The sequence below is a fragment of the Perna viridis genome, chromosome 6 (genome assembly GCF_037379345.1).
Source record: "Perna viridis isolate PV_CMFRI_1.1 ecotype Kerala chromosome 6, ASM3737934v1, whole genome shotgun sequence".
NCBI lineage: Eukaryota > Metazoa > Mollusca > Bivalvia > Mytilida > Mytilidae > Perna > Perna viridis.
The window spans coordinates 20,635,119-20,662,665 of NC_142450.1; the positions used below are offsets into that span (position 1 = coordinate 20,635,119).

At 31.8% G+C, this 27,547-nt stretch overlaps 1 protein-coding gene across 14 annotated transcripts in view; it reads right to left on the minus strand.

The window, feature by feature from the left end:
• Positions 1-5,526: 5,526 nt before the first annotated feature.
• The window catches only part of LOC148614027 (uncharacterized), a 92,979-nt gene continuing 70,958 nt past the window's right edge, over positions 5,527-27,547 (minus strand). For 8 of the 14 annotated variants that reach the window (XM_088587787.1, XM_088587783.1, XM_088587777.1 and 5 more), the window contains 11 exons: positions 27,075-27,219; positions 24,892-24,967; positions 23,677-23,880; positions 23,025-23,115; positions 22,058-22,150; positions 20,291-20,488; positions 19,807-19,903; positions 17,348-18,901; positions 16,540-16,795; positions 14,220-14,279; positions 5,527-10,305 (listed from right to left, as the gene is read on the minus strand). In XM_088587787.1, the coding sequence (XP_088443913.1) occupies positions 10,177-10,305; positions 14,220-14,279; positions 16,540-16,795; positions 17,348-18,901; positions 19,807-19,903; positions 20,291-20,488; positions 22,058-22,150; positions 23,025-23,115; positions 23,677-23,880; positions 24,892-24,967; positions 27,075-27,219 (2,903 nt within the window). In that variant the 3' untranslated portion in view covers positions 5,527-10,176. Of the gene's footprint in view, positions 10,306-12,484; positions 12,515-14,219; positions 14,280-15,884; positions 15,902-16,539; positions 16,796-17,347; positions 18,902-19,806; positions 19,904-20,290; positions 20,489-22,057; positions 22,151-23,024; positions 23,116-23,676; positions 23,881-24,891; positions 24,968-27,074; positions 27,220-27,547 lie in introns of all 14 variants that reach the window. The other 6 variants (XM_088587778.1, XM_088587785.1, XR_015923549.1 and 3 more) reach the window with 5 other exon arrangements.

Sequence of the window (27,547 nt, forward strand, 5' to 3'; positions counted from 1 at the left end):
GCATTCAATTTTAAGAAAACAGTTTCCACAGAAATCGGGTTTTTAAGACACTTGCCAGGCACTAATATTTGCCTTGAAAAACAAGAGTGGTCATCGCACAAAAAATCTGAAAAAGGGTCAAGCAAATCAGCACAAATGCATCATACAGGTAAGCACCATTAGGTAACATCACTCCAAACAGATAACAAGCAAAACTGGTTTATGTTTTAGATAGGTTATTTGATAAATTGACAGTTTCTCAGGAAATCCAGGTAGAAAAAGAAATTGGCTTCTCGTCAAAATCTCAGTAATTCATAAACGATCTAATTCAGTTGACTGTGGTTTATTTGCGATTACAAACACGGTTGAATTCTGTATAGGTGGTTTTACTGGAGTCTTCATATTCAGCACGAAGGAGAATATATGAGAGACCATTTGATTTCATGTTTGGAAAAGGGAGCGTTCAGGATGTTTCCTAAATCACTAATGGGTCAAGTAGGTATGGTGAAATCAAAACCGCAACTGTAGAAATCAATTGTAATTGTGGTAAGGCCGATGATATTTAGCACATGGTAGGTTGTGTCTATAAAAATGGAGTTAAGGGCTGTAGTGTTTGGGGACATAAATCTCAAATACAATTTGCATAGATACATAATATGCATAAGAAGTTGGTTAGTGTACATGTATTGGAAGAAATAGTATTAAGTCACATTCATGATGAATTTCTATATACATAAATTTAGAGAACTACCCTTGAGACAACATCTTTGTAATTTGTCGCAAAGGTTTACATAAATTGCTGAGAACAGAAGGTGATGAGATATTCACCAAAGCTTTAAATTTAATAATATTTGGTCTTTTAACAATTTTTTTTCTGCGAGAAGGATTTTTTCTGTCACTATCAAACGATGTAAACAAATAATGGAACTCATCCCCAAATATCTCCGAATTACATAAATGACATTTTCTATTTTCTCTATTTACTAATATTTTGCCAACGCCCACTTTCAATGAGAAGGACCTTAATCTACAAGTAGTAATAATATTTTTTGTCATCTAAAATTCTGAAATATTTTTCAATTCCAAAATCTTCTTTGTACAATCTTTAATTCAGAGAGTTTTTTTACTTTTGTGCTCCTCGACTGTTGAAATTGGTCTTAAAGGCTTTGCTTAAATGCCGTCGGCAAATAATACAATAAAAAGATTTTTTAAAATGAGAGAGTTCAGTTTCAATTTCTTCTGTTAAAAGATTCAGTCCATGAATGTTACGATTCTTGAAAAAGTCTTCTAAATCATTGACATATTTTGAAAAGAGTATAGGTGACAAATATTCTGCTTGTCTGACACCTGTGTTACTAGGAAAGAAATCGGAGTATTCTTTCCTATTAATCAAATACTCTAGACTTTATATTATTGATGCTAAACCTGCAAAAAAAAACAAAAAAAAAAAAACGCGGTATAGCACTTAAGACAGCCTTAGTTAAGTAGCAGTTCGCCTAAAAATCATGCAGTGGGTGATTTATCAATGTCAGATATTTTATCCAAATTGACTTTAAGTCATTGGATATATTGGAAAAACAATAAATAAAATGAGAAATATTTTAACTGTTACCATAGCAACCACCAATTAAGGACCTAATTATCACAAAAACATCACAATTTGAATGTTATTTTATGTATCTAATGGAGGAAATTTGTCAAGCTACATAATTATATTAATGAAGTGTGTCTTAAAGAAAACAATTTACAATAAAGTACAATGCAATCTGATTGGTTTAGATCTGGTTACCATAGCAACCAAAATTCTTAATTTTTGACATTTTGAAATATACGAAAATAGGCTTTGTTCAGACCCATTTGCCAGCACTAGAAAGGATATATTATCCAAATGTATACATGGATGTGTAGCACGACCTCTCCACTGAAACATATCAAAAATAAAAATATATAACCTATCTTTGTTTTTTGCTCATCTGGACCCGAAATCACCACCCATAAAGACTTTTCTTCTTCTCAACGCTTTTCATACTAACATTGTCCAGACCATAACTTTTTTCTCTTTTGATCTAGACTTCCAATATTTGGTATGTTGGTATATCCTTTCAGGGCAGAGTGTTGCGTACCAGAGTAGGTGACCTTTGACCTGGACCTTTAACTTCAAGGTCAAACCACATACAAATTTTGGCATGATACGATACATAATTTTCTCTGTGCCAATACTTTTTTGTCGTTTTACTTTGATATCTGATCTTTGGCATTTAAGTATATCACACCAAGGCAGAGAGTAATGTTTTAGGTAGATAACATTTGACCTTGACATCTGACCCAAAGGTCAAATAACAAATAACATAAAAATTATGGCAAAATACCATACAAAAGTTTGTCTTGGCCATAACGTTTTTGTTTTTTTTTGTCTTATTACCCAGATATATGATATTTAATATTTAAGTAAATTACATTAAGGTAGAGTGTAATGTTCTAGATAGGAAGGCCTTTGACCTTGACCTCTGACTCCATGGTCAAATGACATACAAAAGTTTGGCCAAATACCATTAAATATTTTGTCTGTGCCATAATTATTTTGTGTTTTTACTTAGACATCTGATATTTGGTATGGGGCTATATTTCATTAAGGCGGGGCGTCACGTACTAGAGTGGTTGACATTTGAACTTGACCTTTGACCTCATGGACAAATAATATACCAAATTTTGACTAAGTGATACGATTTTTTTTTTATTAATTCCTGTATGTTGAGAGAATTCAATTACACCCCAGAATAATATTTCTTGTTTTTGTTGATACCTCTTTTGACATGATATCCCATTTCTATTTTTTGAGCAAATGTTTTACTGAAATGCACATCTTATCAAATTGTCCCAGGATTACGTTCTTTTGATGTCCGCTAGAATCTTGGTTCCCTTGATTCCTGTTAAAAAATTAACATGTAGATTCTCTTTTATAGAACATTTCAAAATGTTTTATATTTGTGTTGTTTAAACATATTGTCACAATACTTGGACTTACTCAACATGGCATTTGGTGGAGAAATTTAGATAAGAAAAATTGGAAAATCAATATTTATAAATATATTATAGAAATATTGTAAATGGATAACTAGAGGCCCAAGAGAGCCTGAATCGCTCACCTGGTATCCATTTGCTTATTAGAAAATATTGACAACGAGACAGACTAAGTTAAAATGAACTGAACAGTTAAATGCAGGAAATGCTTTTAGTAGCATTTTATGATCTGAATCAGAATTTTGGTGAAGGCAACAGTTGTTTAATTATTTTCAGAAAACTGTCTTCCGACCCCTATGTTCCGTTTCTTTTTAGTATAAGCAGCCATAAATATTAAGGAGGATTAATATTCACAAGTCATTTTGATCACAAATACACTAAAGAACTAATATGCTTCATTTCCATTAAATGATCTTAAATGGTTTTAGAGAAGAAGATTTTCAAAGGTGTATATGTACATGTGAAAAAACATGAATTGTTTCATGAACCATAATTCTTATATTAGTGTACGAATCATTTCGAAAATTTCGGTATTGGTCTGTCTTATGATGCTGAACAATATAACCCCTACAAATTTTAAGTTATTTGCAAAAACTGCCTTTCTGATTCCCATGTTCTATTTTTAGTAACGGCGGCCATTTTTTTTTCACGGATTAAAAGTACCAACGTAGCAAATCACTAAATTGCAATGTTGTCAATAACTCCCACTTTGTATACGTTATGGTGAAGTCTGAAAATCTCGTTAGGTAAAGGAACTTAATGAAGGGTCTTTTCCTGCTTTTTTTTCTCGTGACGCTCTATTTCTACGTCGTGTTTAGCGATTTCTACCTCTAAATCTTGCCTTTTTTGCAGATTTTTTTTTATATTTGACCGGTAAAAATCTATTTGCGGTTCGTACTGCAGTGTAAAATCTCTGACAGAGTGTACATGCTGTTTTTATTTTTTTACTTTTATGAAGTTTCTCATCTATACGTCAAGCTGAAATACAAAGATCCTCAGTCTTAAAACAACTTGTATTTTTTTAAGCATTTTATCAACTGTCGCACATTTAAGATGTGGTACCGGTAGAAGGAATGCTTGTTTAAAAATATACTAATATCTTCTCCTGATTCCAACATCTAAAACGGAACGCAAACCATAGATGTAATGAGAAGGTTGATAAAAACATCATAACACTTAGTACGAGTTTCTGACGCTTTCTGGAATTTTTTTTATCACAAACTTTATACTATTTTTTAAGCACGGATTTTTTTAGTCAAGTTTTCAAACTATTTGTCTAAATACGTTATAATTGTGTATGTATTATCATGAGCAGCGAAGATGTACTCAAAGCTTTTCGAGAATTTCGAACGCTTTTGCCCGTGTTATTATTAAAACAGTATCAGCTGCATTTTGATTTATACAGAATTTTGTATTATATTTGTACATTTTTATTCATATATTTATGTGTTTCTGGCGTTAATCAGGTTCGGAATAACATCTAAAATTATGGTTAACCCTAATCTTGGGGTACAACCACATATACGGTGTTTTTTTTTATCAATTTAGATCGAAGATAAAGATTGATATAGCAGTCGCCTTGTAAAGAGTGTTAGCACCCGCAACTATCTCTTACACCGCCGAAGGAAAATAGTCCCACTGGAGTACTTCTTTAATGTGAAAATACAAACACTTAGGCCCCCTTTAAGGTTATTTCTCAAATGTCAAGCTTAATTCTATGTTCTTTACGCCAATAAACTACTTTTACTCCGAACTATAAATGCTTAATTTGCTTAAAATTAACAACGATCAAATTGAAAATAGTTGACCTTTAGCATCTGATCATTAAATGTTGTTCAATTTTTTAACATTTACCCGGAGTAACCACCCGTTTACTTCGATATTCAAGTTGTTAGACTCGTAAGCCTTTTGATGTTTAGCTAATAAAGAAAACGCTATGAGATTATAAATTAGTCAGGCATCAATCCCCTTGATTACTCTTGGAAACTTTATAGGGATGTTGACCTCAATGCTCTTTACAGATGATCCATTTTTTGTGTTGCTCAAATGGCTCAGCGGGTAGCAGGAATGCTATGAGTTAAGTGCCTCTTTAATTGGTAAACTTTTTGTTTTAAATTATTTCAATTTTCCAGATAAAGTGATTCAGGCTGTGTAGAGTAATAAAGCCCATAACTCTAAAAGTAAAAATCAAACTTCCCCAAATAAGTATACTAACAATTAGACTACTATAACAATGTGTAAAGATCTTAGTACATGTATATTGAAGAAAGCTTCAGACAGACATTTATAGTATACAATGATATGTCCTGTCTTTGACCAATTGATGGGCATATAAAAACAAGAAAGCTTCCTGCCTTTATGGCAAACAATGCACCAAATAAGTTGTTAAAATCTATCAAAAAATTTTTCAGACAGATGGCATTTTACTTTACACCTGTCGTAAAATTGATCCCTAAAATAGTAGTGTGGTTTAAGAACCACTTACTGTCATTTTCCTAAGGTTTCTAGGCAAAAAACTACACATCATTATGATAATACCTTGGTTTTTATTTTTTCTTCCATCATAATATAATCATTATAAGAATAACTATAATGTTTCTTCATTCCTATCAACAGTTCATTACAAAACAAATTTTTGTAAAATATTTGTTTAAATAAAGTAACAAAAATTGTATGTAAAGACAGTTTTGCTGAACAAAAAGAAGTAGATTGTTGGTAGTACAGTATTTGAGTGCAAGCATCAGTATGAATCAAGCAGTGGGTGAAACATAGTCAGAAATACAATTTTTTGCAAGTGGCTCTTTAAAAATTCCCATTTTCTGTCATCAAAGTCCATTGAAATTTATTCCAAGAAATGTTTCATTTTCAAATTTTACTGGTTGATTTCTGCTATTAAAATGAGTACATGCCAAGCTAAACATTCCTATAGAAATAAATGTATAAAATGTTTAAGTACTGAGAGATCTAAAAATGTACAATTCTTTTGCAGATAACTTTTTTTTTTTAAAAAAGCACAGTTTCTAACATTTTATTACACATTTTTCAAACAAAAATGCTAGAGTTATCAAATCTTAAAAAAAATATTTTTTTAGTCCAGTTTGTTGGTGTTGGACTAGCATGTTTCAAATATTTAAAAAATTGCCTGATTCTTACAAATACTAGCATTTAAAAATGGTTTTGGATGTTATGCAGAATTTTCTTACTGGTAAATCATGTACTGGGCAGTGGATATTATGTCAATGGAAAGATATCTCTTACAAAAACGCTCCCATATTTTACAGCAAATAAAATGATTAACTTCAAGAAATATGATTGATCTTGCTTTGATTGAATAACGATAACCCAATAAATTGTCTTAGAAAGTTTAAATTTTCATGGCAATTTGCTAGCTAACTACCCAAGTTTACAGGTAATGGTCATTCTATCCAGGGAAGATCTCTCTCCTGAGACCTCTATCCCCTAAAGATAACTATTTTAATGGCTGTAAGATTTCAAAATAAATGCAATTTGGCCTACATATTATCAAGTGGTGTATGAAATTGTTAAACTCTGACTACTTAGTAACCTAAAATAAATACAATTAAAAAAAATAAAGTCAGACTTTTCATTAATAAACAACTTAACAACAATTAATTTATAAATGTACAAATAAAACTTGTACATTCTCAGTATAGTTTTGATCAAGATGGCTAAAATATGGATTATTGAACAATACACATGAATAACATGAATACATGTACCTGAACTCTGAAAGTAATAAATAATGAATTGAAAGTTTCAAGCTTTGAATTAACAGTAAAACCTGCCTATTCAGTCTGGCCTCACTGTATTTACCATGATTTGTTTTCACATATTGTAGTGACAGTTCATCCTGTGTAATCTGACACCTAATTATTAGAAACACTGTATGAAATAATATATAGCTTTTCAACTTGTATATTCTAAACAAAGTTCTATCTAAGGTATGCACTAGGAGAATCTGTACACTATGCTAGCCTCTTTCTAAAGGATGCACATATCAATGTTTAAATAAATAAACCAAATATATGTCGTTGCAACTTAGGCATAGTTCCCCTTTGAAGAAAATGAATTTTTTATGCAAATTTCTAACATATAATGCCCTAATTTACAAGGAAAAAGAAATGAAATTTCAAACTTGTTGGTTACCTTGCCACTTCATAAAATGGGAATGTAAGAACAAAATGATTTACAATATGTATCTTCTTTGAAAGTTCATGGACTGTTTCCATGAAAAGACAACTAAGTTCAAAGTACATGGACGGTTTTCAAGGAAAGACAACAACAAAGTCAATATCACAGAATCAAATTAAGGCCACATCATGTTAATTCTAAGATTCTCATCAACTTTCAATTTGGGAATTTACTGCTCTCATGCCTCTTCCCCATTCTCAAACTACAAGATTATCTGGCATGTGTCCGTTACAGTGAAATATACCCAAACCAATCCCCGAAATATTCAGAAACTTGCCACATCCAGACATACTTTAAAGTCCATTAACATCAATTGACATGTTTTTTTAAAATCTTAATAAACCAAACACCTTTCTAAACAAAACCATTTTAAAATCCAAAAGAAGTTTGGTTTAGACAGACTCAATAGTACTTGGAGCCATATGTTTTCATCCTCAGGCTATTTTGGAGGCTAAAAACTTCCAAATTTTATCTTATATAAAAAACTTAAAAAAAAAGAAGAAAGAAATGCAGTATGTTATCATCAAGAATTTATTATAGGGTTATAGATAAAGTTTCACTAAAATTTAATAACTATTTTCAGAGGAGTTGAATCCACAATATATGTGTGACAGAAAGACAGATTAACAAATAATTAATCCGTTCCTAAATATATCAAGACAGATAAGATGAGAATCTAGTTATAAAAACAATATGTGGCTTAATCACAAAGCTTGCTGATTAAACTATAAACAAAACTCTTTAACAAATAAAAAACAGAGCACTCATACAACAACAGATAACAGAACAATACCTGACATTCTGAAGAACTGAATTTAAGGAGGCAGACCTAGGGTAAGGAACACAATTCTCAGATATCACTGGAATCTTTGTATTCAGCATTTAACATTAACCTCTTATAAGCATCAAAATAACTTGGACTGATTTCATTCTCTTTCAAATGAAAGCTTGATAGGCTTTGGTGAAATTAAATATGATACAAACATATCACTGATTTCAAGAGTTATTTCCCTTACCCTAGGTCTACATTCTAAACACTGTAAACCAAGTAGGTTTTGGAACAGTAAAAAAAAACCCATTAAAACAAGCCTTTTACCAATCTACAATTGGTAACACCAAAAATAAGTTTACCTAGAACTTTTAAATAATAACATTGCAAAGAAATAACAAACAAAAAATAAGACCATAGTCTTTTGCTGATAAATGCATTTGGTCATTATGAGGTTTCTGTAAGACAGTATACATCAACTAAGGCATTTTTAAACAAACGATTCTTAATTTTCTGACTTCATTTCCTACAATTGGCTAATGATAATAAATGCAAGAGCAGAACTAGAAGCCAGACATGTTCAAGTGTGGTCAATCACAAAATGGCCAGGTATTATGCAATACCCTATGAAAAGCTGTGTGTCCGTCTGTCTGTCCATCCCCCAAGGTTTCTAAATAACTTGAAAACGGATCAATGATTTTTTGTTTGAAACATTGCACAATTCTTTAGAACCATAAAATACAGGTTTAATTAAACTTTTAGTAAAATCTAAAATGTAGTTCTTGATATAAGCCATTTTGAACATTTTGCTTTCCCCTTTTTTTATCACAACATGGTAGGGTATCACTTAATGTTCCACTAAAGCCCCTTTTTTTTTCTTTCAACCATAACTTATACTTTATAGCCTTTGAAATGAACTGAAAAAAAAACATGTTGTCAAAAATTCTATTTTGTCCAACAAGTTTATAAAGAAACTATATGGTTTAAAAGAATCATAAAAATCATTTTAAAGAAGAAACAAATAAATATTCACCAACTTTAGACTCTGACTTGAAGGAGATGTTATCAGTAACAGATTTTGTTTAAGCTCATTTTCCCACTTTTTTCTAAGAAAAAACTCAGTGATAAGCACACTTTTAACTACTTGCAGTAAATCAACTAAAAAGCCTTTATATCACAGTTTACAAATAAAAAAAAAAAATATGAGAGATAGCATTCAAGTTCTCATATATAAAATGATTTATACAAAATATGAGCATGAATTTACTTGCCTTAAAAACATAGAAAATTTACATGTTTTTTTATGAACATATAAAAAAATCAATTTTAGTGTACAGTGCAAGTTAACATGTGGAATTGAGGCTGTTCTGACTTGGGATATATTTATTTCTTGTAATTCAAGCTTTCAGTTTTTTCCAATTGCAAAAGCTATCTTTCATTGAAATTTTTATCTTTTAAACAGTTGGAGACCACTAGTTTTTGTTCTGGTTATCTCCCTTTATGAAATTAAAAGGCCTGTCACAGAACTTGAAACATTGAGCATGATGTTGCATTCAACATTTTATTCCCTTTTCTTACCATGCAAATTTTTCTGCCTTGGATTAAAGAAAATCTTGAACTGAGATTCTCCTCAAATTTTGAGTTGTGGAAGGATTAGAGGTAAATTCGAGATTTTCATGTACCCCACTCCTGACCTGATGAACGGAAGGGCCAATAATTACTATAGATGAAAAAAAATATAATAACAATCTAATGATCCAAGTAAAACTTTCAAAACACAGGTACATAGGATATGAAGCAAAGAAATTCTACCAGAACTGACACTTTTTTGCAGAAAAAAGGAAGCCTGTCAGAAATTTTTAAGACACCAGCATAAAAGAGAAGATAACTCAGTAAATGGGAAAAATCTTGTGTACCTGATAAAATGATTTAGACAAATTCAAAAGTAGAATTTAAGATTTGGGAAAAAGCATAAAAAAAATACAATGATCTTTTTTTCAATTTTCATCACAAAATTATCAATGATTATAACATTGGCACAGTTTTTTGTTACAATATGTCTTTATACAGGATATGATTTTCATGAATACATCTAATGAACTTGATGAAGCTATGAAAGACCTGTAAGCATTTTCTAATGGTATGTACAATGTTTACAACTAATCACATGGCATTAGCTAACAGAATGGCATATGCTAGGATGGTGGCTGTTTTTGTGACCTCTGTAACTGGGCACCAGATAAAATAGGAATATGATGAAGACTAGAATTTCCCGCCATTCCTTGACGCTGTTTCCTACTATACATCCCCATCATGTCCTGAAACTAGAACATAAAAATGCACATTAATTACAGTCAAACTCTACTTTTAAATTTGTCTATCAGCTATATTATTATATAGGTTTCTTGTATTACCATCAAATTTGACAAGTAAAATATCAATGTGTAAATTTACATTTCCTTTAAATACCTGAATGTTTTGCCATCATTTAATTTCAAAAACTTATTGTTTTCATCACAAAAACAAAAAATTTAAAAAATCATATGAATTACTATATAAATATCAATGAGTAACATTTGAGTAGGATAGAAAAGAAAGCATAAAATCTTTTAAGAAATTCTACAATAATTCAACATTCCTTACTCAGTTACAAATAAAAAAAAAAGTTTTTCTTTCTTGCCCCCATCTCACAATGACATCAGTCTTTAATAAGGCACCCCAAAAAGTTTTTCTTCTAAATTTTTTTCCTTTTGTACTAATCACTAAATCTAGTTATATATTGGACAGAGAAATCTGTCTATTCTGCAATTACTATCACACAGCTGAAAGTGTCCTCAATCACTACCTTTGTTGTGAATGAGAAGCATCTAGAGGAGAGCACTACTGGTACAGAAATTAATTCTTTATTCATCTCTGCATTTAAACAAAAGGATATCTGGCGATACAAAACTTTTCTAGATTCATATATCCCAATCTTTATAGAAAACAAATTAATCCTGAGGTAAGAAGGAAGAAATGGGTCCATGGGTTTCATAGTCAGTTTATCTACACTACCCACCCCCATCCCTAATCCCCAACAAAACCCAAAATGTTGAGACCTATATACCAATATAAAAATTCAGGTAAATTATAATAAGCTGATGACATATCAAAACTTTTCTACTGGATTATAAATATACTGAGATGTAAAAGAAAATGGGTAGATAACTCAGTACTTTCCTTAACATTTTCTTCCACAACAAGAGATATGATTGGGGACATTACCAGCAGTGTGCCTACATCTCATCAAAGCAGAGTCTAATTCATGATTATAGCTTACTAACTTCTTACAACTAAACTAAAGATTTTTTTATTGCTTTTTCATAATCTGACCAAAGACAACAAAGTTCGAAAATACTTCTAGGCAACAAACACATTACAGTAAATACAATGATTATGTTCAGGGGATAAAGTTAACTCAATCACCCAATGAACTGCCCCAGGTCATTAACTGGACAATTACTAAAATCAAAGTAAAGTTAGAAAAAATTATTCAAAATTGGCATAGAGTATAAACAGTTTAACATTTGTACATTTAAAAACCTTTTGAATGATAAAACAAGTTAATATCTCCTTGTCCACTTAAATACCTATAGCAGATCATTAGGTGCTTATCATTTAATCAAAGGAAACCCAATTCTACTCCATGAACATAACCATTGTCTGTGCTGTAAGATTAGGCTGATGGACCTTTGCCAAAATACTGGTTTTGTTTTGAAACACAAAATGATTTAACAATACATAAGAAACCTGAAAGAATAAAATCAAGTAAAATGTATCATTCATCGTTAGAAAATCCCAAAATAAGGTTGTTATCTTTTTAAGTGAAAAAAAAAACTCATGAATCATTTATTATTGTTTGTGACAACACTACAAAGATTCGTGTATAAGAGTCAAGTGAATATTGTAAACACACGATGTAAATCAACACATCATGCACTCTCTGTAAGCATAAAATATCAAATATAAGCATATTTCACTAAAAACAGAACACGATAGTGGCAAATCAGATGATCTTTAAAAAGGGGGACCGGCATGATGAAAATGGCTCACAAATTAATATTGCCAAGTAAGAAATTTGTTTCAAAGAAATGATATCAAAACTTTTACAGCAGCTCTCAAGCACATGATACACCCACCGCCTATTTTACATTTAAAGTCCATAACTCTGATAAGAAAAATTGGAAAAAATGAAAGGGAGCTCTCATTTATGAGCACTAACATTGTACAAAAAATTTATCAAAGTCCATCAAAGTAATTCAGAGCTACCCTAAAACATAGGGATGAAAAGGTGAAAAAATACCATAAATCTTTTGTCTTAAGAAAAAAAAGGGGGACTGATATTATATGTTTAATTTATTTAAAGAACTTGAAAAAGATTTGCCATCATCTTGTCAAACAACTAACAGTAAACTTGTGTAGTAGCTTAAAAGGAAAAAAAAAAGAGCTTCAATGTGATAATACCTTTGTGTGAACTGTGTGTCTGACTTATTCCTAAAGGAAATATATACCCTCGTGTAAACAAAATATTTCAATAATGAAATGTACACCTCTTGTAAAAATCTAATGATTTAATATTGATCTTGAAAACAAAATGATTTATATGTGCATCACATTAAAATTTTATCATGTAATTTAAAAAAAAATTGTATCAATCCTTTTTATTTGTTTCGAAACTGAGGGTTTAGTTCCAAAATATTGAGATAGGAATGGTGTTATTGAAGATATAACTTAGTCCACAGTGAAATTGACACAAAAATTGACTAATCTAAAAAGTCAACATAAGCATGCCCACTAGTTTTTTTGTATCTAGGGGTTCATGCACCCAATGACCATTGAACTTCTGGGTACAGAGGATTTTTAAGGATACAAATCATCCAAAACTCAGACTAACATTTCACTTATGATGTAATCAAGTATTATTCTCTAATACCGACACATTTTGATAATGAATTTTCTGTTCCAGAAAACCAAACTTACAGAAAATCAGGAATTCAAAGATTAAAATAAAAATAGAATACTGTACAAGCATGAATGTTTTGAATTGTGAAATTGTACATGATTTTTTGTATGTGAAAAACATACTGCAGTATGCGAATGGGCATCCTGGTCAACACTGTATCCAAAATATTACAGTAATTATTTATTCATAGAATTGTAATTATAAGTAATTCTGTAAGTAATTCAAATACAGTTCCTGAACCAATCCACGCAACTATTTGACGGATTGATGAAAATAATATAGAATGCACTGTAGATTTCCAAATTAAGGGAGATAACTCTGTAAATGGCGCTCAAATACAATATAATCTACTGTATTTTCAATGTCGATTATCTCCTAAGTGCAGGCAGATTTGAATGAATAATTACACATTTCATAGTATAGACCAATAAAACAACTTAATTACAAAAATAAAAGTAGCCTTTTTTTGGGGTGCATCACATTTTTTCAGATTTTGCATGATTCTTACAAAGACAGCTACTTAAGTCCACATATTGTATATTGTTCAAAATAAAACAAATGTAAAATAAAAGAAATTAATTGATGTTTAAATCTATTGCATTAAGTAGATATGTGTAAAAATTGACAAATGAAACAACAAAATCCGTAAAATATATTGACCGCTCTGTGGTCACATGATACGATCACAGGTTTAATGGATTAGTCTGATGGATCAATGACTGATTGGAAACTGATCGGTGATCAATAACAGATCACAATTTTAGTTGCACAGATCAGTTGAGATACTGCAAATATCATAAATAACTTTGATAAGTAGGAAAAAAGGCAGAAAATATTAATTTTTAAAAAAGACATATAAAAAAACTTTCCCTATGTATGTCATGTTTGTGGTTGTACAAAAATTTTTTTTTTACTTCGTTTGTGGGGGATACAATAAATCGTATCCTCCCCCCCCACCCCCCCCCCAAAAAAAAAAAAAAAAATTTCAATAGAAACTTAGATGTGAAAGCACTTAATTTAATGAAAAAACAAAAGGAAGTTCAATCACACTTTTGATGTGAAAGCATGTTATCTTAAGTAAAAATCTAAACCTGTTTTACAAGAATATGTATTGGTAACAAATATTATATACCATAAGTGAATGAACAGAAATACAAGATTACATCAGACAACATTGAAAGCATATTTAAATACATTGCATATATCATATTTAGCAATATATATATATATACTAACCGGTACTTGTTGGAAGTGGGGGTCGGCCTGCGCTACATTTGACTTGTCGTTTATGTTCTCCTGAAAAGAAAAAAAAGGTTACAATTTATTTCTTTTGCAGCTGTGCAAATAGAAATAAAGGAATGGCTGAATGACTCTTAATTTGTTTATTTTTCTATAGAAAATTGTATAAAGCTTAAGAAGAACAACAAAAAGCGTAATGCAAGGATATTACTTTTTGTGTGTTTTGTCAAATGGACATATATCCAGGTATTATTTTTTTTCAGATTAAGCATTTACTTACAAGTTTATAATTTTTACAAATCAATTTTATGGTGCTACTTTTTGAGCTTATTTTAGACAGGGATAAAGGTAAAAATTTGTTCATCATGAAAAAAGAATTATGTTTACAATAATAAAAACCAGTTTAAAATATTATGGACCAATGTTTCTTAAGGAGGTTGATCTAGGGTAAGAGACACAACTCTTACAAATCATTGGAATGTTTGTATTCAGCATATTACATCAACTAAATGTAAGCATCAAAGTAACTTGAACTGATTTCATTCTTTTTCAAATGAAAGCTTGATAGGCTATGGTGAATATGATACAAATATATTTGATAGGCTATGGTGAATATGATACAAATATATCACTGATTTTCAGAGTTATGTCCCTCACCCTAGGTCTACCTCCTTAAACTGAAATGAAATTGTAAAGTGTTTAAAATCTCAATTATATTTCATGAAAATTACAAAAATAAAGAACCCCATCACTTGATTGATGACCAAGGTTGCTTGGCAACATAAGGACGTACTTCAAATATACTTCCGTAGAGAATATTGAAAATAATGCTTTAAATGTCAGCATCACTACCTTTGATGATATATATGTAAAAGTTTTAAATTAGTAGAAAAAATACCAGCATGTTTATGAATGCAATTAGATTTTGAATGAAGCAAGTAAACTTCACACAAAAGAATATTGCCTACATTTATTTTCACACAAGAAAAATGATAAGAAAAGGTTGGATTATATGTGAAGCTGTAGATACCCCCAATAAACAGGACACTTAAGACTCCAGTAGATCTAAAATTGGGAAATCATAAAACTTGTCCCTTTGAAGTGTTGCTATTCTATAACAGAGTGCTTAATGGCATTGGACCATAATTTCACTCATTTTTATCAATTTTAGAACATCTTGATTTGTGTGTGTGAAAAAGAATTCTTGTCTCTAGATAGATTCAAGTTCTCAGGCCCTATTTGGCCAAAATAGAAAGAGGCAATTGGTTGTTGTCTTATTGTACATGTATCATTGTCTAAAAAAATCTCTTTGGTCGGAAGCGACTTGACACTTCTAATGTTATTCCCCCGTAGCAACTGTTGATGTCACGGACAGACATAGCTAGAATTTCTGTCATGACACACATGCTGAATGAGTCTTCCCTCACTTATACTGAATATAAAATTTCAAGTAGCAGTGTTAGTCATTGATGAAACCAATTTTATAGAAATATTTTTTTCAGATGGACAATGGTAGCAGGACTAGAATAATGAAATGAGATGTACAGGTACTTAAGGTTCAACAATGAAAAATTTGAGCAATGATGAAGGTGACTAACTAAAAAAGAGAAGTTTATGGAGTTAGAAATGTTCAACAGTCAGCATTTGTTATACAAAATTTACCTGCCTGTGTGCTTAATCTAAAACCATAGAAATAGGTAGATTTAAAGTGGTGCAACAGTTTCAATTATTTGATAAAAGGATAAATAAGGAGAGATTTGGAAAAAAAACTCATGTTTACTTTGATGTAAGAACATCTGTAGGAGTTTGCTATGTCTAAAAGCTCAAGTTGTTAAGCATGTGCAAAACACTAAAGTCAGTTTTCAAAAGGAGGTTCCTAGGAGTTGAATACAGTTGTAAGATCTTCCCAAAACCCACAATCCAAAAGTAGTTGCCAACATCCTGAGCTTACCGTCATAGTTTACCATACTTTAAAAAAGGGAACAGATATGGTGAAGCTCAACAAATGCACCATCATATAACCCCTATAAAAATAGTAAATACAGAGATCACCAGAAGGTCTTTAGTGTGAATAAGTGTAAACACACCTTCAAGTAAGTTCTGAAAGGCCCTGACAACAGAAGTAATAAGATACACTGTAACAGAACGATAACTCTCCTTCATGTACATTTGTATTATTGATATGTATTATGTACATGTCAAAACAGACTAGTTTCAACACAATAACAAATATTTTGAGATTCAGTTTCTACAGGATGCTAATGTCAAACTTATCGTAATAACCCAAGACAATAACTACATTGGTAAACAGTAATACCTCGGATCCACTTCTCCTTGGTGCCATATCTGGTTGTTTTGGCTGTACCACTCCATGAAATGATGCAGTTCTCTTTACAGCAGGCTGTGGCACAGAGACGCAGGAATCGGGCTGATACTGGATGGGTTGGGAGTACTGAACACATTGGTCAGACATCTGTTGACTAGACGAGTCCACTGCCCATTGGGGCTCTGTGTATTTCTGTAGAGTCTGTTTGGTAGGTGTTGTTGTAGTGACCCTCTGGTCAGATCGTGACCTAATAAAGAAAAAAATCAACCTGTATATCTATCGAGATAATGACATACTGGAAATATTTTATTAACCAGGACCAGCATGCTAGTCTGTGCAAGTTTCATTCAAAATTGTCTTCTTTCATACTTATTTGCCAAATATATTTTATTTTATAAATTCTAAGGTTTAACAAGGCTTTAATTAGATTATTATTCTTCCAGATCTTGATTCATTCAAAGTTATCCTTATTTAGATAATTTTGTGCAATTAACAAGTATAGTAAAAGATCTTCTCACTTTTATGATATTATCAAATATTTTGAAAACATAAGCTATTAACTCCAATCTGACCCCACAACCCTAAAAAAAAAAGAGAAAAAAAAAAAAAAAAAAAAAACAACCAACAAACAAACAAAAAACATCTTTTTCCAAACAAAATGTATTTTTAACCAAGATAAAAAGTTTCTTGAAGCATTCTGGAGTAGTCTTGTATGTCTTGTAGAACTGACAGACAGACAACAATATATGAAAATATCATATGTGTTTAAAAAGGATGTATAAAACCTTTTTTCTCCTACCTTCTATGGGTCTGGTAAGGTTTCTTGGCAGTCTGTGGGTCATCAGATTGGGTACCAGATGAACTATCACTTTGTGGTACACCTTTAGAATCTTGGCTAACATCTTGGTCACTACCACTTGTTCTTCTCGGTCGTCTCCCTTCTTCTGGGTTCAATCCATGAGATTCAGGTTTTTTCTTTATTTTGTGCCTTCTTTCTAAAGTCTCCTCCTGACTTTTTGAAAATGTTTGTAGTTTTTGTAACAGTTTTGAAACTATTCCACTATTTGTTTTATCACCACCATTTTTCTTTTCTAAATCTAGCTGCCTTGCAGCAGATGATGACTGAATTTCACTTAAGTCTGGGTCAGAGCTATTAGAATGTGCTCTGCGTCTGTCAGGGTAAGTGGGTGATGCATTCTTTGAAGGTGATCTCCTTACATCTCCTGATATATCCTCATTGGATCTTCTATGACGGGGAGGCAATGCAGCTGGATCTCCCCCTTCCATACTACCAGCAGATGGACTTCTTTCTGTGGTAGATTTCAAGCTTTTATGTTCTAAAAATTCTGCAACAGTTTTTCGCTTATCTGGTAGAGACTTTTCTGATGATACATCTGAAGGTGCTGGGCTACTTGGACGACTGCCAGAATTGTGTCTCTTTCGACTAGCATCAAGAACAGGGACACCATGACCTTCATTTTTCTTTGCATGGTTACTTGTATCAATGTCTTTCCTCCATTCATAATCCTTGCTACTTGTGCGTCTATGCCCCTTTTCACTTCTTGAACTATCGTCTGAAACTCTACCCCCAGAACTATCCCGTCTTTTAGGTTTGGGTGAAGAAGTAGATGTGTTCTCTACATTTTCTGAACTGCCATAATGGGATATGTCTTTGCTTCTTGTTCTTCTATGGGATTTAGAAGATCTCTCTTTTTCATGGGACTCATGTACTTGACTATAAGCAGCATTTATCGCTTGCATCAATGATGCTTGTGTCTCAACTGTAAAGGTTTCTGACATTTTGGACCCCAAAATTGATGAAGTATCTCTGTGCTGTTGACTACCAGCTGGTGGAGAATGCTTACTACTGGAAGGCTGCATTATTTTAGGCTGACCTTTCTTGAACACCTCTGATTGATCAGTGAACATGGACTCAGGTGACTGACCTTGGGAATCTCTACTTTTGTTACGCTTATGGGTATGTAACTTAGGCTGAACAAAGATGCCGTCTGCTGCTGACCCTGACCTTGAGCTAGGTCGTGATGACTTTGATGTCTGCTCAGTTTCCTTTACTGGATCCTGATCACTAGCACTAGACTCCTTTCTCTGATTTTGACGTCTGTCCTGTCGTGGGGACTTAATTCTTTTCTGACGTCTCTGTCTTTCCATTCTGTATCGTGTAACATCCGAACTTTCAGTTGAGTCTAAATCAGCCTCTTTTTCACTATCACTATTATTGTCACTATCACTACTGTAGATATGAATGTTATTATTGGTACTGGTGGACAGAGCAGCCATGATCACATTAGACATGTTGGATTCACCGAGAGCTGATACAGCTTTCACATACAATCTGAAAAAAAAAATAGACAAATGATATATTTTCTAATATACAGTACTGCTAGTGCTTAATCTTTAAGGTTGTATGACACCCTATTTTTTGTTGTATCAGTACTCTCAATTTTGGTTATTTGTATACCCATTTGCCTGAGAATTATACACAATATACTATGTAATGAAACAGAGAGTACTGATTTGTTGGGAAAATATTTCATGGGTATTTCCGATATAATTATTTTATAGTTTGTGTTTTACAGTAGACATGCATCTACAGCTCTATATTCACCATTAAAACATAGCTATTCTACATACAGAAACCCCTTTACACTGTATTCTTATGATTTGTTCATCAATATCAGAATTACAACTTTAATCATTTTAATTGATTATGCAGAGTTGAAAATGTACGATTTACGATTAAATAGAATTGCTCTAAATATTGTAAATTTGTTCAATGCTTATGAGAGGATTAGTAAATCCATTATCCAAAAGTACCAACTATTATCTGAGGCAACACCAAAAGTAACAGTTGGTATTGCAGGATTATAAATTAATTTTTTCCTGAATGAACAGTCAACAGACAAATAATATAAGTTCAAATTATTGCAAAAACCATTAACTTGCACTTTTTTTCAATCATAAAAACATAACAAAAATTTCAGAATTTCCAGTATTAACTAAAAAATCTGTATAGCTAACTAAAGGGAAAACCCCAACTCTTCATTCCAGTCACCATATGGTCAAAATACAGTGATCAAACAGAAAATCAATGTTGTTTCTGGCCGTAAAACAATTCCACAAAATGGCATACCAAAATAAAGTTTCTGTCAACAGTAAAGTCGTGGACGGATGAATGAAAGGACACACATCATGATCACCATATACTTCATACAAAGCAGTGGTATATAGATAACTCACTTGTAAGTGTGTGTAGGATCCATACCATGGAGTAATGCCTTCTGCATGTTGGCAGGTATCATTGAAACAGCTACTTCATCTACAAACACTCTATAACCTGCAATGATTAATACAGATATAAATCAGCTGACATGGTGGTCAGTTATTTATAAAGGAGGTTTTTTTTAAAGGCAAATAATTTTAACCTCATCTAAAAGGAGGTATCAAATGATTAAAATCGAACATTTTTTTTGCAAAATGATCAAAAGACATATTGCATGTGATAATTGACTGCTTGTAAAGAATAATTCTGTTTCTCAAATAGCTTTTGTTTTAAATTCTCAATTTTAGCAATAACTCTGCGCAGAATGTCATCAGTTTAGTGTGCTAATTTTACGTTAAATATTCTTTTGAAATTAGAATTGACTTGTTTTACAAATCCACTAAGATCAAATTTCTCTTTTACCTTTAAACAATTCCTAGAACATGATAACATTATACCAACCTAATATAGTTTTATTCATTTCCTTATTCTGACTGTCTAATATTTTAGAATGAGTCCATGATAGCACTACAGAGTTAGCTCCCTTGTGTTCCAATTTAACATTTCTAGGTGGAGTTGGAAATCCAGGTTGGGGAACACTCATGAAATAGATCTCTTCTTCCTCTGATGGGAAAGGGGACAAGGAATGTGGCACTGTTCCTGTAAAAAGTTTAAAAAGTAAAAAATATATATAATAGCTACTAAATAACAGTAAATATAGCAATTGGTATAAGATTAGATTTTAAACAGCACCATAATAGAGAGCAAAATTGCTAGATAGCACTAGTGCTCATTTACCCAAGTTTTATGGAAGTCTCGAATCAGATTGTTGTTCTTAATATCCAAACAGGTCATTAATTAAATGTTTTAAAAATCTTTTAGTCCTACATGCTATGACATGATATTGTTCATCTCATAAGAGGTATACAAGTGCATTATACTTGATTTTCTTCAGCTTTTTTAGTCTGGATTTTACCATACCCCTATAATGTAAGTGGTTGGAATTTTGTTCCTCCATACCCCAACCTCTTAAGTTACTGCCGAGCGCCAAACTGCTCATTCCAACAGTCTTTAAAATTGGAAGGGAATTTTAGTTTAATATTTACCATTTAAAACATTTGATACAGTTTCTTTACCCTAACATGGGGGAAGGTGACTAAACAAAGTAGAAAAACAAATAATCTACCTGATTACTAAAAAAACATTCTAATCAGAACATTAAGCTCTGTCATCAAGGGTCATTATGTAATAGCATCATTATTTGGAACACAGACAGACAGACAGACAGACAGACAATGAAGAATCAATTGTGTTGACCTATCATTTAACAGTAAGGGAAGCAAATAAAAAATTCAACTGTCTTCATTTAATTTAAAAAGTCATGTACCTACACTGTCATTCATGTAAAAAAAATTCTGATCAAAATACAGTTAATGAGATTTTTGCAAAGATTACATAACTTATTTATCACACAAACATAAAATGGTGCGGCTCTCAATGAAAAAGAAATCAGCTTATGACACTGCACCTCATTACTGAAAGAACTTGTGCATGACAGTTTTCTAACGGTATTAATATTGAATAATTCATCTTCCTATCAGCTTAGTGCATAAAACCATAAGAAAACATAACCAATCTAGATTGATGAGATATATTGTGCCTGATGTATGAATTGCATGACAATGGAATTGGTATTGAACAGAAATATAGGTTAATGCTATAGAAAAATATTGCTTCACTTGTGCATTTTCAAGTTAAATTATCACAATCTCCTTCCATCATTTCTTGATAAATTAATACCACAAAACTGTTTGTCATAGAATCTCCTTGTTTCTATGTCGTCTGTAAAGGTTCTTTCATTCCCTATAAACCGTAAGTACATTTGCACTCTTCCCAATTTAACTCCTGAATGAACAAATGATGAAATAATGCTACTCCCCCCTCCCAAAATTTTTTTTTAGCTAAAACAGTATTATTTTTCTTCAAATCTTCATCATTAGCCATTGAAGAGAAAGTATTATTTCTAAGGAGATTATTCATTTTGTTTGGTAATTAATTAGGGGTAAAAAGTACAACAAAAATCTCGAAACTTTGTATTCCACAAATAGTACTTCTAAAGTATAAGGTAGATTAAAATGTTTTAAATCTACATTGCTTCAGTACAAACATTTTCAAAGTGAAGTATTTTTTTTTTGCATTGAAACAAACACATTTTTAAAAATTACTTACCCCATCTAGCCTCAGTTTCTGTGTTTTCATCACAGCTAGATGTATCATCATCATCATCATAACCTGTTACCATGATAGTACCCTCCAAGGATGCTACAAATTTATAAACAACAAACAATAAGCAGGAAATAGAAAGACAAGACCTGAAAACATATCATCCCATTAGGGACTGATGTCTAGCGGCTGTGATATACACAGACCTGATTTCACAAAGTTGACAAAAAAGCAGATATTGGCAAATTCTGAATTTGCAAATTTCATTTGAAATTTGATTTTTTTGGGGAAAATTTGAATTCCTTGCTATCAAACAAACAATAGTTCTTTAATAAACTGTTAATAAAATTTAGAAGTATTTCATGGAAGAATGGTGTCATACTAAATTTTATGCATGGGATGGCTCTTTATATTCCATTATTTTACACAGAGCATCATATAAATATAAAGGCTAATCCATGTGTAAATGAATACAAAACCATACTGAACAGGAATCATTTCTATACACATATGACTTTTTATGCAATACCTTTTTTGTTACTCAATCTCACATCTATCATTTAACGTTTATATGACATGGTATTAGAATTGACAATTATTTGGTTAATTATAAAATACTCCTAAATAGTTAATGAGTAATTAAGGGAACCAAGGTTATAGCGGTAATCAAAAGAATATCATCCAGGGACAAAGACCAGACATGGAAAACAGACGTACACAACAAAGAACATAGAATAACTAAAATCTTACATACAAAATAACAAAAGGAAATGAGCAACTCGGACTCCACTAAAAATTGGGAGCATGGACCAGGTGCACCGGTAGGGTAAGCATCCTCTGCTTCTCTAGAAACACCTGCCGAGTTGCTCATAAAAAATCAAGTCCGGGATAGACGAACGAGGAAAGAAAAACTATGACCCATTGAATAAATCAGTTAATTAATACTGTACAACAATGTACCTGAAATACTTACATTGATTACAAGTATCTGTGGTAGAATTCAAGTACCCACTCTGGAAAACAACACTGGACACAGACTGTAAAGCCTGAGAAAGCTGCGCCACCTATAAGGTTATTAAGATACAATTGTACGACAAAACCAAAAAATTTGAAAGATGCCTTATTTCTAATGTTAAAGCCTCTTTACTCTGCCAAGAAATCTCAGAAATCCAAGGGTAAGATTACAAGGTTCTATAGCAATAAAAGACAATGTTCACTTCAGTTAAAGAATGCTGAAACTTTATCCAAAGCTGTATGATATTTCCAATTCTTTAGTTTTCTACCAGTGTTTGATTATTTTTCGTACTTTTCATTCAATTTTGTCATTAGTATGGTAATTCAGAATGTATGTTTGCAGTTATTTACAAGAAGTTGTAAATAATGGGGGAGATAAGGAACTGTTGCATGGCTAAAAGTTGGAATATCTTTGTTTGAAAAGTGAGAATTCACCTTCTTAAACTGTTTACAAATGCAAGTTTTCATAATAAAATATCATGAACTTTTTTTTTTGTATGTATGATCAGGATGAACCAATACACTGATTAAATTGAGATGAAATCTTTTAAATATCTGAAAGAAATGAAACTTAGAAGAGGGTGTAAAGGTCACAACAGACCAATAGATACCTGATTCTGAAGACTGGCACAAGCTTTCTCTAACTCTACATGACGGTCCATGTCTACTGTGTTAACATGACGACCTGACCTCCCAGTATCCATGGCCTGTAATGTGTTCTGTATCTCTTCGCTATAACTGTCGTCATGTCGGTTTGTCTGTTTGAATGATTGTGAATTTAGCACCTCATTTTTCCAACTCTGCAATGACTGAACCTATGAATAAAACATTTGAATTATATACAGCTGTTCTATGCTTTATATACATATACTACATATGGATGGAATCTCCTTCAGTAATAGGTGGTTTAAATTATTTCTCCACTTAAAGATAATAAAATTAAAATTTTCAACATGCGAGCTTTAGTGAGAATGTTAAGAATCTTAATTTAACCATAGAGAGTGGAGAAATAATAAAAATATAAAGTGGCGGGAAAACTCTCACAAAAATTTAATAACTGTCTGGTGGTTAAAAAGTCACGTGTAATTTTCATCACTGGCTTAGAATGAGAGAAAAGGTTTTTTTTATAAGGAAAAATGTGTTTGTTCAATTATGTTTTTTTTAATCTCCCTTAATTTAACTTCTCAGGAGTCTAGGATTACTAATTCAGTAACTGAAGTCCAGAACACACATTAGGCTTTGATGAATACATTTTTTTTGTGTTATACAACAATTTAACCTGCAGATATATATACAGTTAACTGTAAGCAGTTCTTTTCATTGACTTGTCAATAAATAGACATATAAGAATGGTGGCATAAGGAGGTATACAGTTAGAGTTACAGTACAACCAGTCTCAAATGTATAAACTTCAGAAATGAATGATTTGGTTGGTTTCAAAAGGTGTTTGATTTTCAAAGGTTCAAAACACATTGAAATTGATATAACCTGACCTCAAAAGATGTATGGTTTAAACACTTTTTTATATTTATTTAGGGTTCAGTTTAGACATGTTTCACTGTCTAACTAAGCAATAAATAGTATGGTTGGTTTTACAGGGGCATAGCCTGGTATGGCAGGTTCTGCTGCAGCAGTACCAATAATTTTTGTAGGTATGTCATTCAGTGCCTAAAATTCTTGTCAAAAAATTTATAAAACTGGGTATTTTACTCAGTAACTAATTAAAACAAGTTCAAACATATGTATTCATTAACCCTGCAGTGTCAATCATGATTTAGGTGCTACGCCTCTGTTTTAGAACATTTCTTATAGCACAAATTTAGTACCTCTTTCCAGAGATATCGTAATGCCTCAAGTTGCAACACTCTTTGGTGTTTTTCCTCTTCATATAATTTTCTTTGTCTGAAAAAGAAAGATTATGATCATTAATTTTTTCTCCAGAAAAATTTTGTCTGCAATTAATATTCAAAATGGCTGAAATACTGCCAATATAGAAATTAGGGCATATTCAAACACATAAATGGAAATATAACATGTTATGAATCCAAATTGTGATCAAGCATTAAGTGCACAGAATTAATATTGCCAGCATTTACAACTTAAATTTACACTTATAGATTTTTGATTCACAGATATTTGATAACATGCACTTTAATGCACATTCTGCGTCATTCCACAAGAAAGTCAAGTGCACTCGATCAAAGAACAACAATAGAGTAAACATACAAACATCTATTACCATAAAAAAACATTTATTGATGACATCATTGTCCTATTTCGCTTCTATTAAAATGTAGTTCAATATGCACAGATTTAATCCAGTTACATGGAGTATATAGTGCATTAATGGGGACCACATTTATAGATTTCTTTTGCACTTTAACACTTCGTTTATCAGCAAATCTTAACAGACATTAAAAAAAAATATATGTGTAAAATAAAAAGCATTCTATATTAATGCCTATACATGCACATTATCTATTGATCTCATATAACCCGCATACATTTTTTTTCTTAATAAAAAAGGGACACACTCCTGGAATAACAGATAGGACTGATTCTTTCAACAGGAACATAAAAATAAAGGGACACAACTCCTGGAAAAACAAATAGGACTGATTCCCCCAACACAAATATAAAAATAAAGGAACACAACTCCTGGAAAAACAAATAGGATTGATTCTTCCAACAGGAATATAAAAATAAAGGGACACAACTTCTGGAAAAACAAATAAGACTGATTCTTCCAACAGGAAAAAAAAATAAAGGGACACAATTTCTGGAAAAACAAATAGGACTGATTCTTCCAACAGGAATATAAAAATATTATTCATTTACAGGAACTTTGTGCAGAAACATGGATTGTTGTGGTGTTAAAATTTCATGTTTTTTTTATCATGGCATATCACAAGAAAATGCCCTAGTTTTCTGTTCATGTAGATGTGGGCAGATTAAGTACATCATATTGATAACTTTTGACCAATCTGGTTTAATGTATATATTTTGGCCTTGGGCACCTTAGAAATGTCATACTGATATAGAATCCAATTCTTATAATGTAAAGCATGGATATACTTTGAAATCTCATTTTGCCAATCATAAACTCTTTGTAAACTAATTGCATTTAATGAAGGCACAAATTACGGCTTTTATCAAATATTAGAATGGTTCTGGTTTAATATTACTTCATCATATATCACAAGATAGTTTTCACATGACATGTTCCAAAGCTCAATACTCAGATTTTTAATGCAGCACAAAGTCAAATGCTGTTATTATCTAGAATTTAATATCAATGTAATGTTATATCTCTAAGGAAAATATCAAATTAAAATGAATAAGGTAATATTCACCAAATTTCAAAAGGATAATTTAACCTTAATTAGTAAATACAGGAAGTTTATTATCAATGTATATATATTTTGTTAATCAATGGCCACTGATTAAATACTTGATTAGAATATTACAAACATTTGTTAGAAAAGTTAAAATACTGAAACTGAATACAGACAGAAAATTATGATAAACACATTACATGTGAATATTACCCTTACAACTGATTTAAATCTCTCGATACTTTTGATTCTGATTATCCATAAACTTGTTGACAGACAGACAGACAGACAGTAGTATACTGGAATATGTCAGCAAAAAATAATTGAATTTGTCATGAAGTCCACTCTGTAACATGAACACTATGTAAGTTTTGTACATGCAATTTTATTTTGGATTATGATATTGAGTTTCTACTTAATTACATAACTCCACAGCTAAAAATAAATAGGGCATGTTTTCAGGACTATGATACCTTGTTCCGCAAAACTGTCTGACTTTAACACTCCAAAAAGGGTTTGTTTTGAGGATTTTTGTACCCTGTCTCACCAACTTGTCTGACCAACACTCCAAAAAGGGCATATTTAGAGGATTATTTTGCAATATACCACCTGCCTGTCTATCCCCAACACTTCCCCAAAAAGGGCATGTTTTGATGGTACCCTGCACTACTTACTTATCTAATTCTGCCCTGAGAATAATGATATGATCCTCGGCTCTCTTCGCCCTCATTTCTTTTCTGACCGACACAGCCTCAGGATGGTGTTGTCGTGTCCAGTGTCCTCTCCACCTCTTCTGAATAACTATTGCTGCTTTGTGTTCTGAAATTACATGAACAGGATTAAATGAAAAGTTAATCAATGTACAAGTTCTGCCATATCAACAAAGAGGATGAGGTTTTGGATTGATTAATTGACTGTCCATTGGCAGATATTTGAAGGATATGACAATGAGAGCATTTGAGAATCAAAAAGAGCCTGCATTATACAAGACCAACAAGCTGATATTTGTTTGTTCACAAAAAGGAATGGCAAGTATGAAAGCATGTTATCCATTCAAACACACAATTCTGACTCTTGGCCTTCCAACTGAGTCAGGCAAGAGGGCAATGACGGAAACAACATGTTTCATGCGTTCTACAGCAACTGA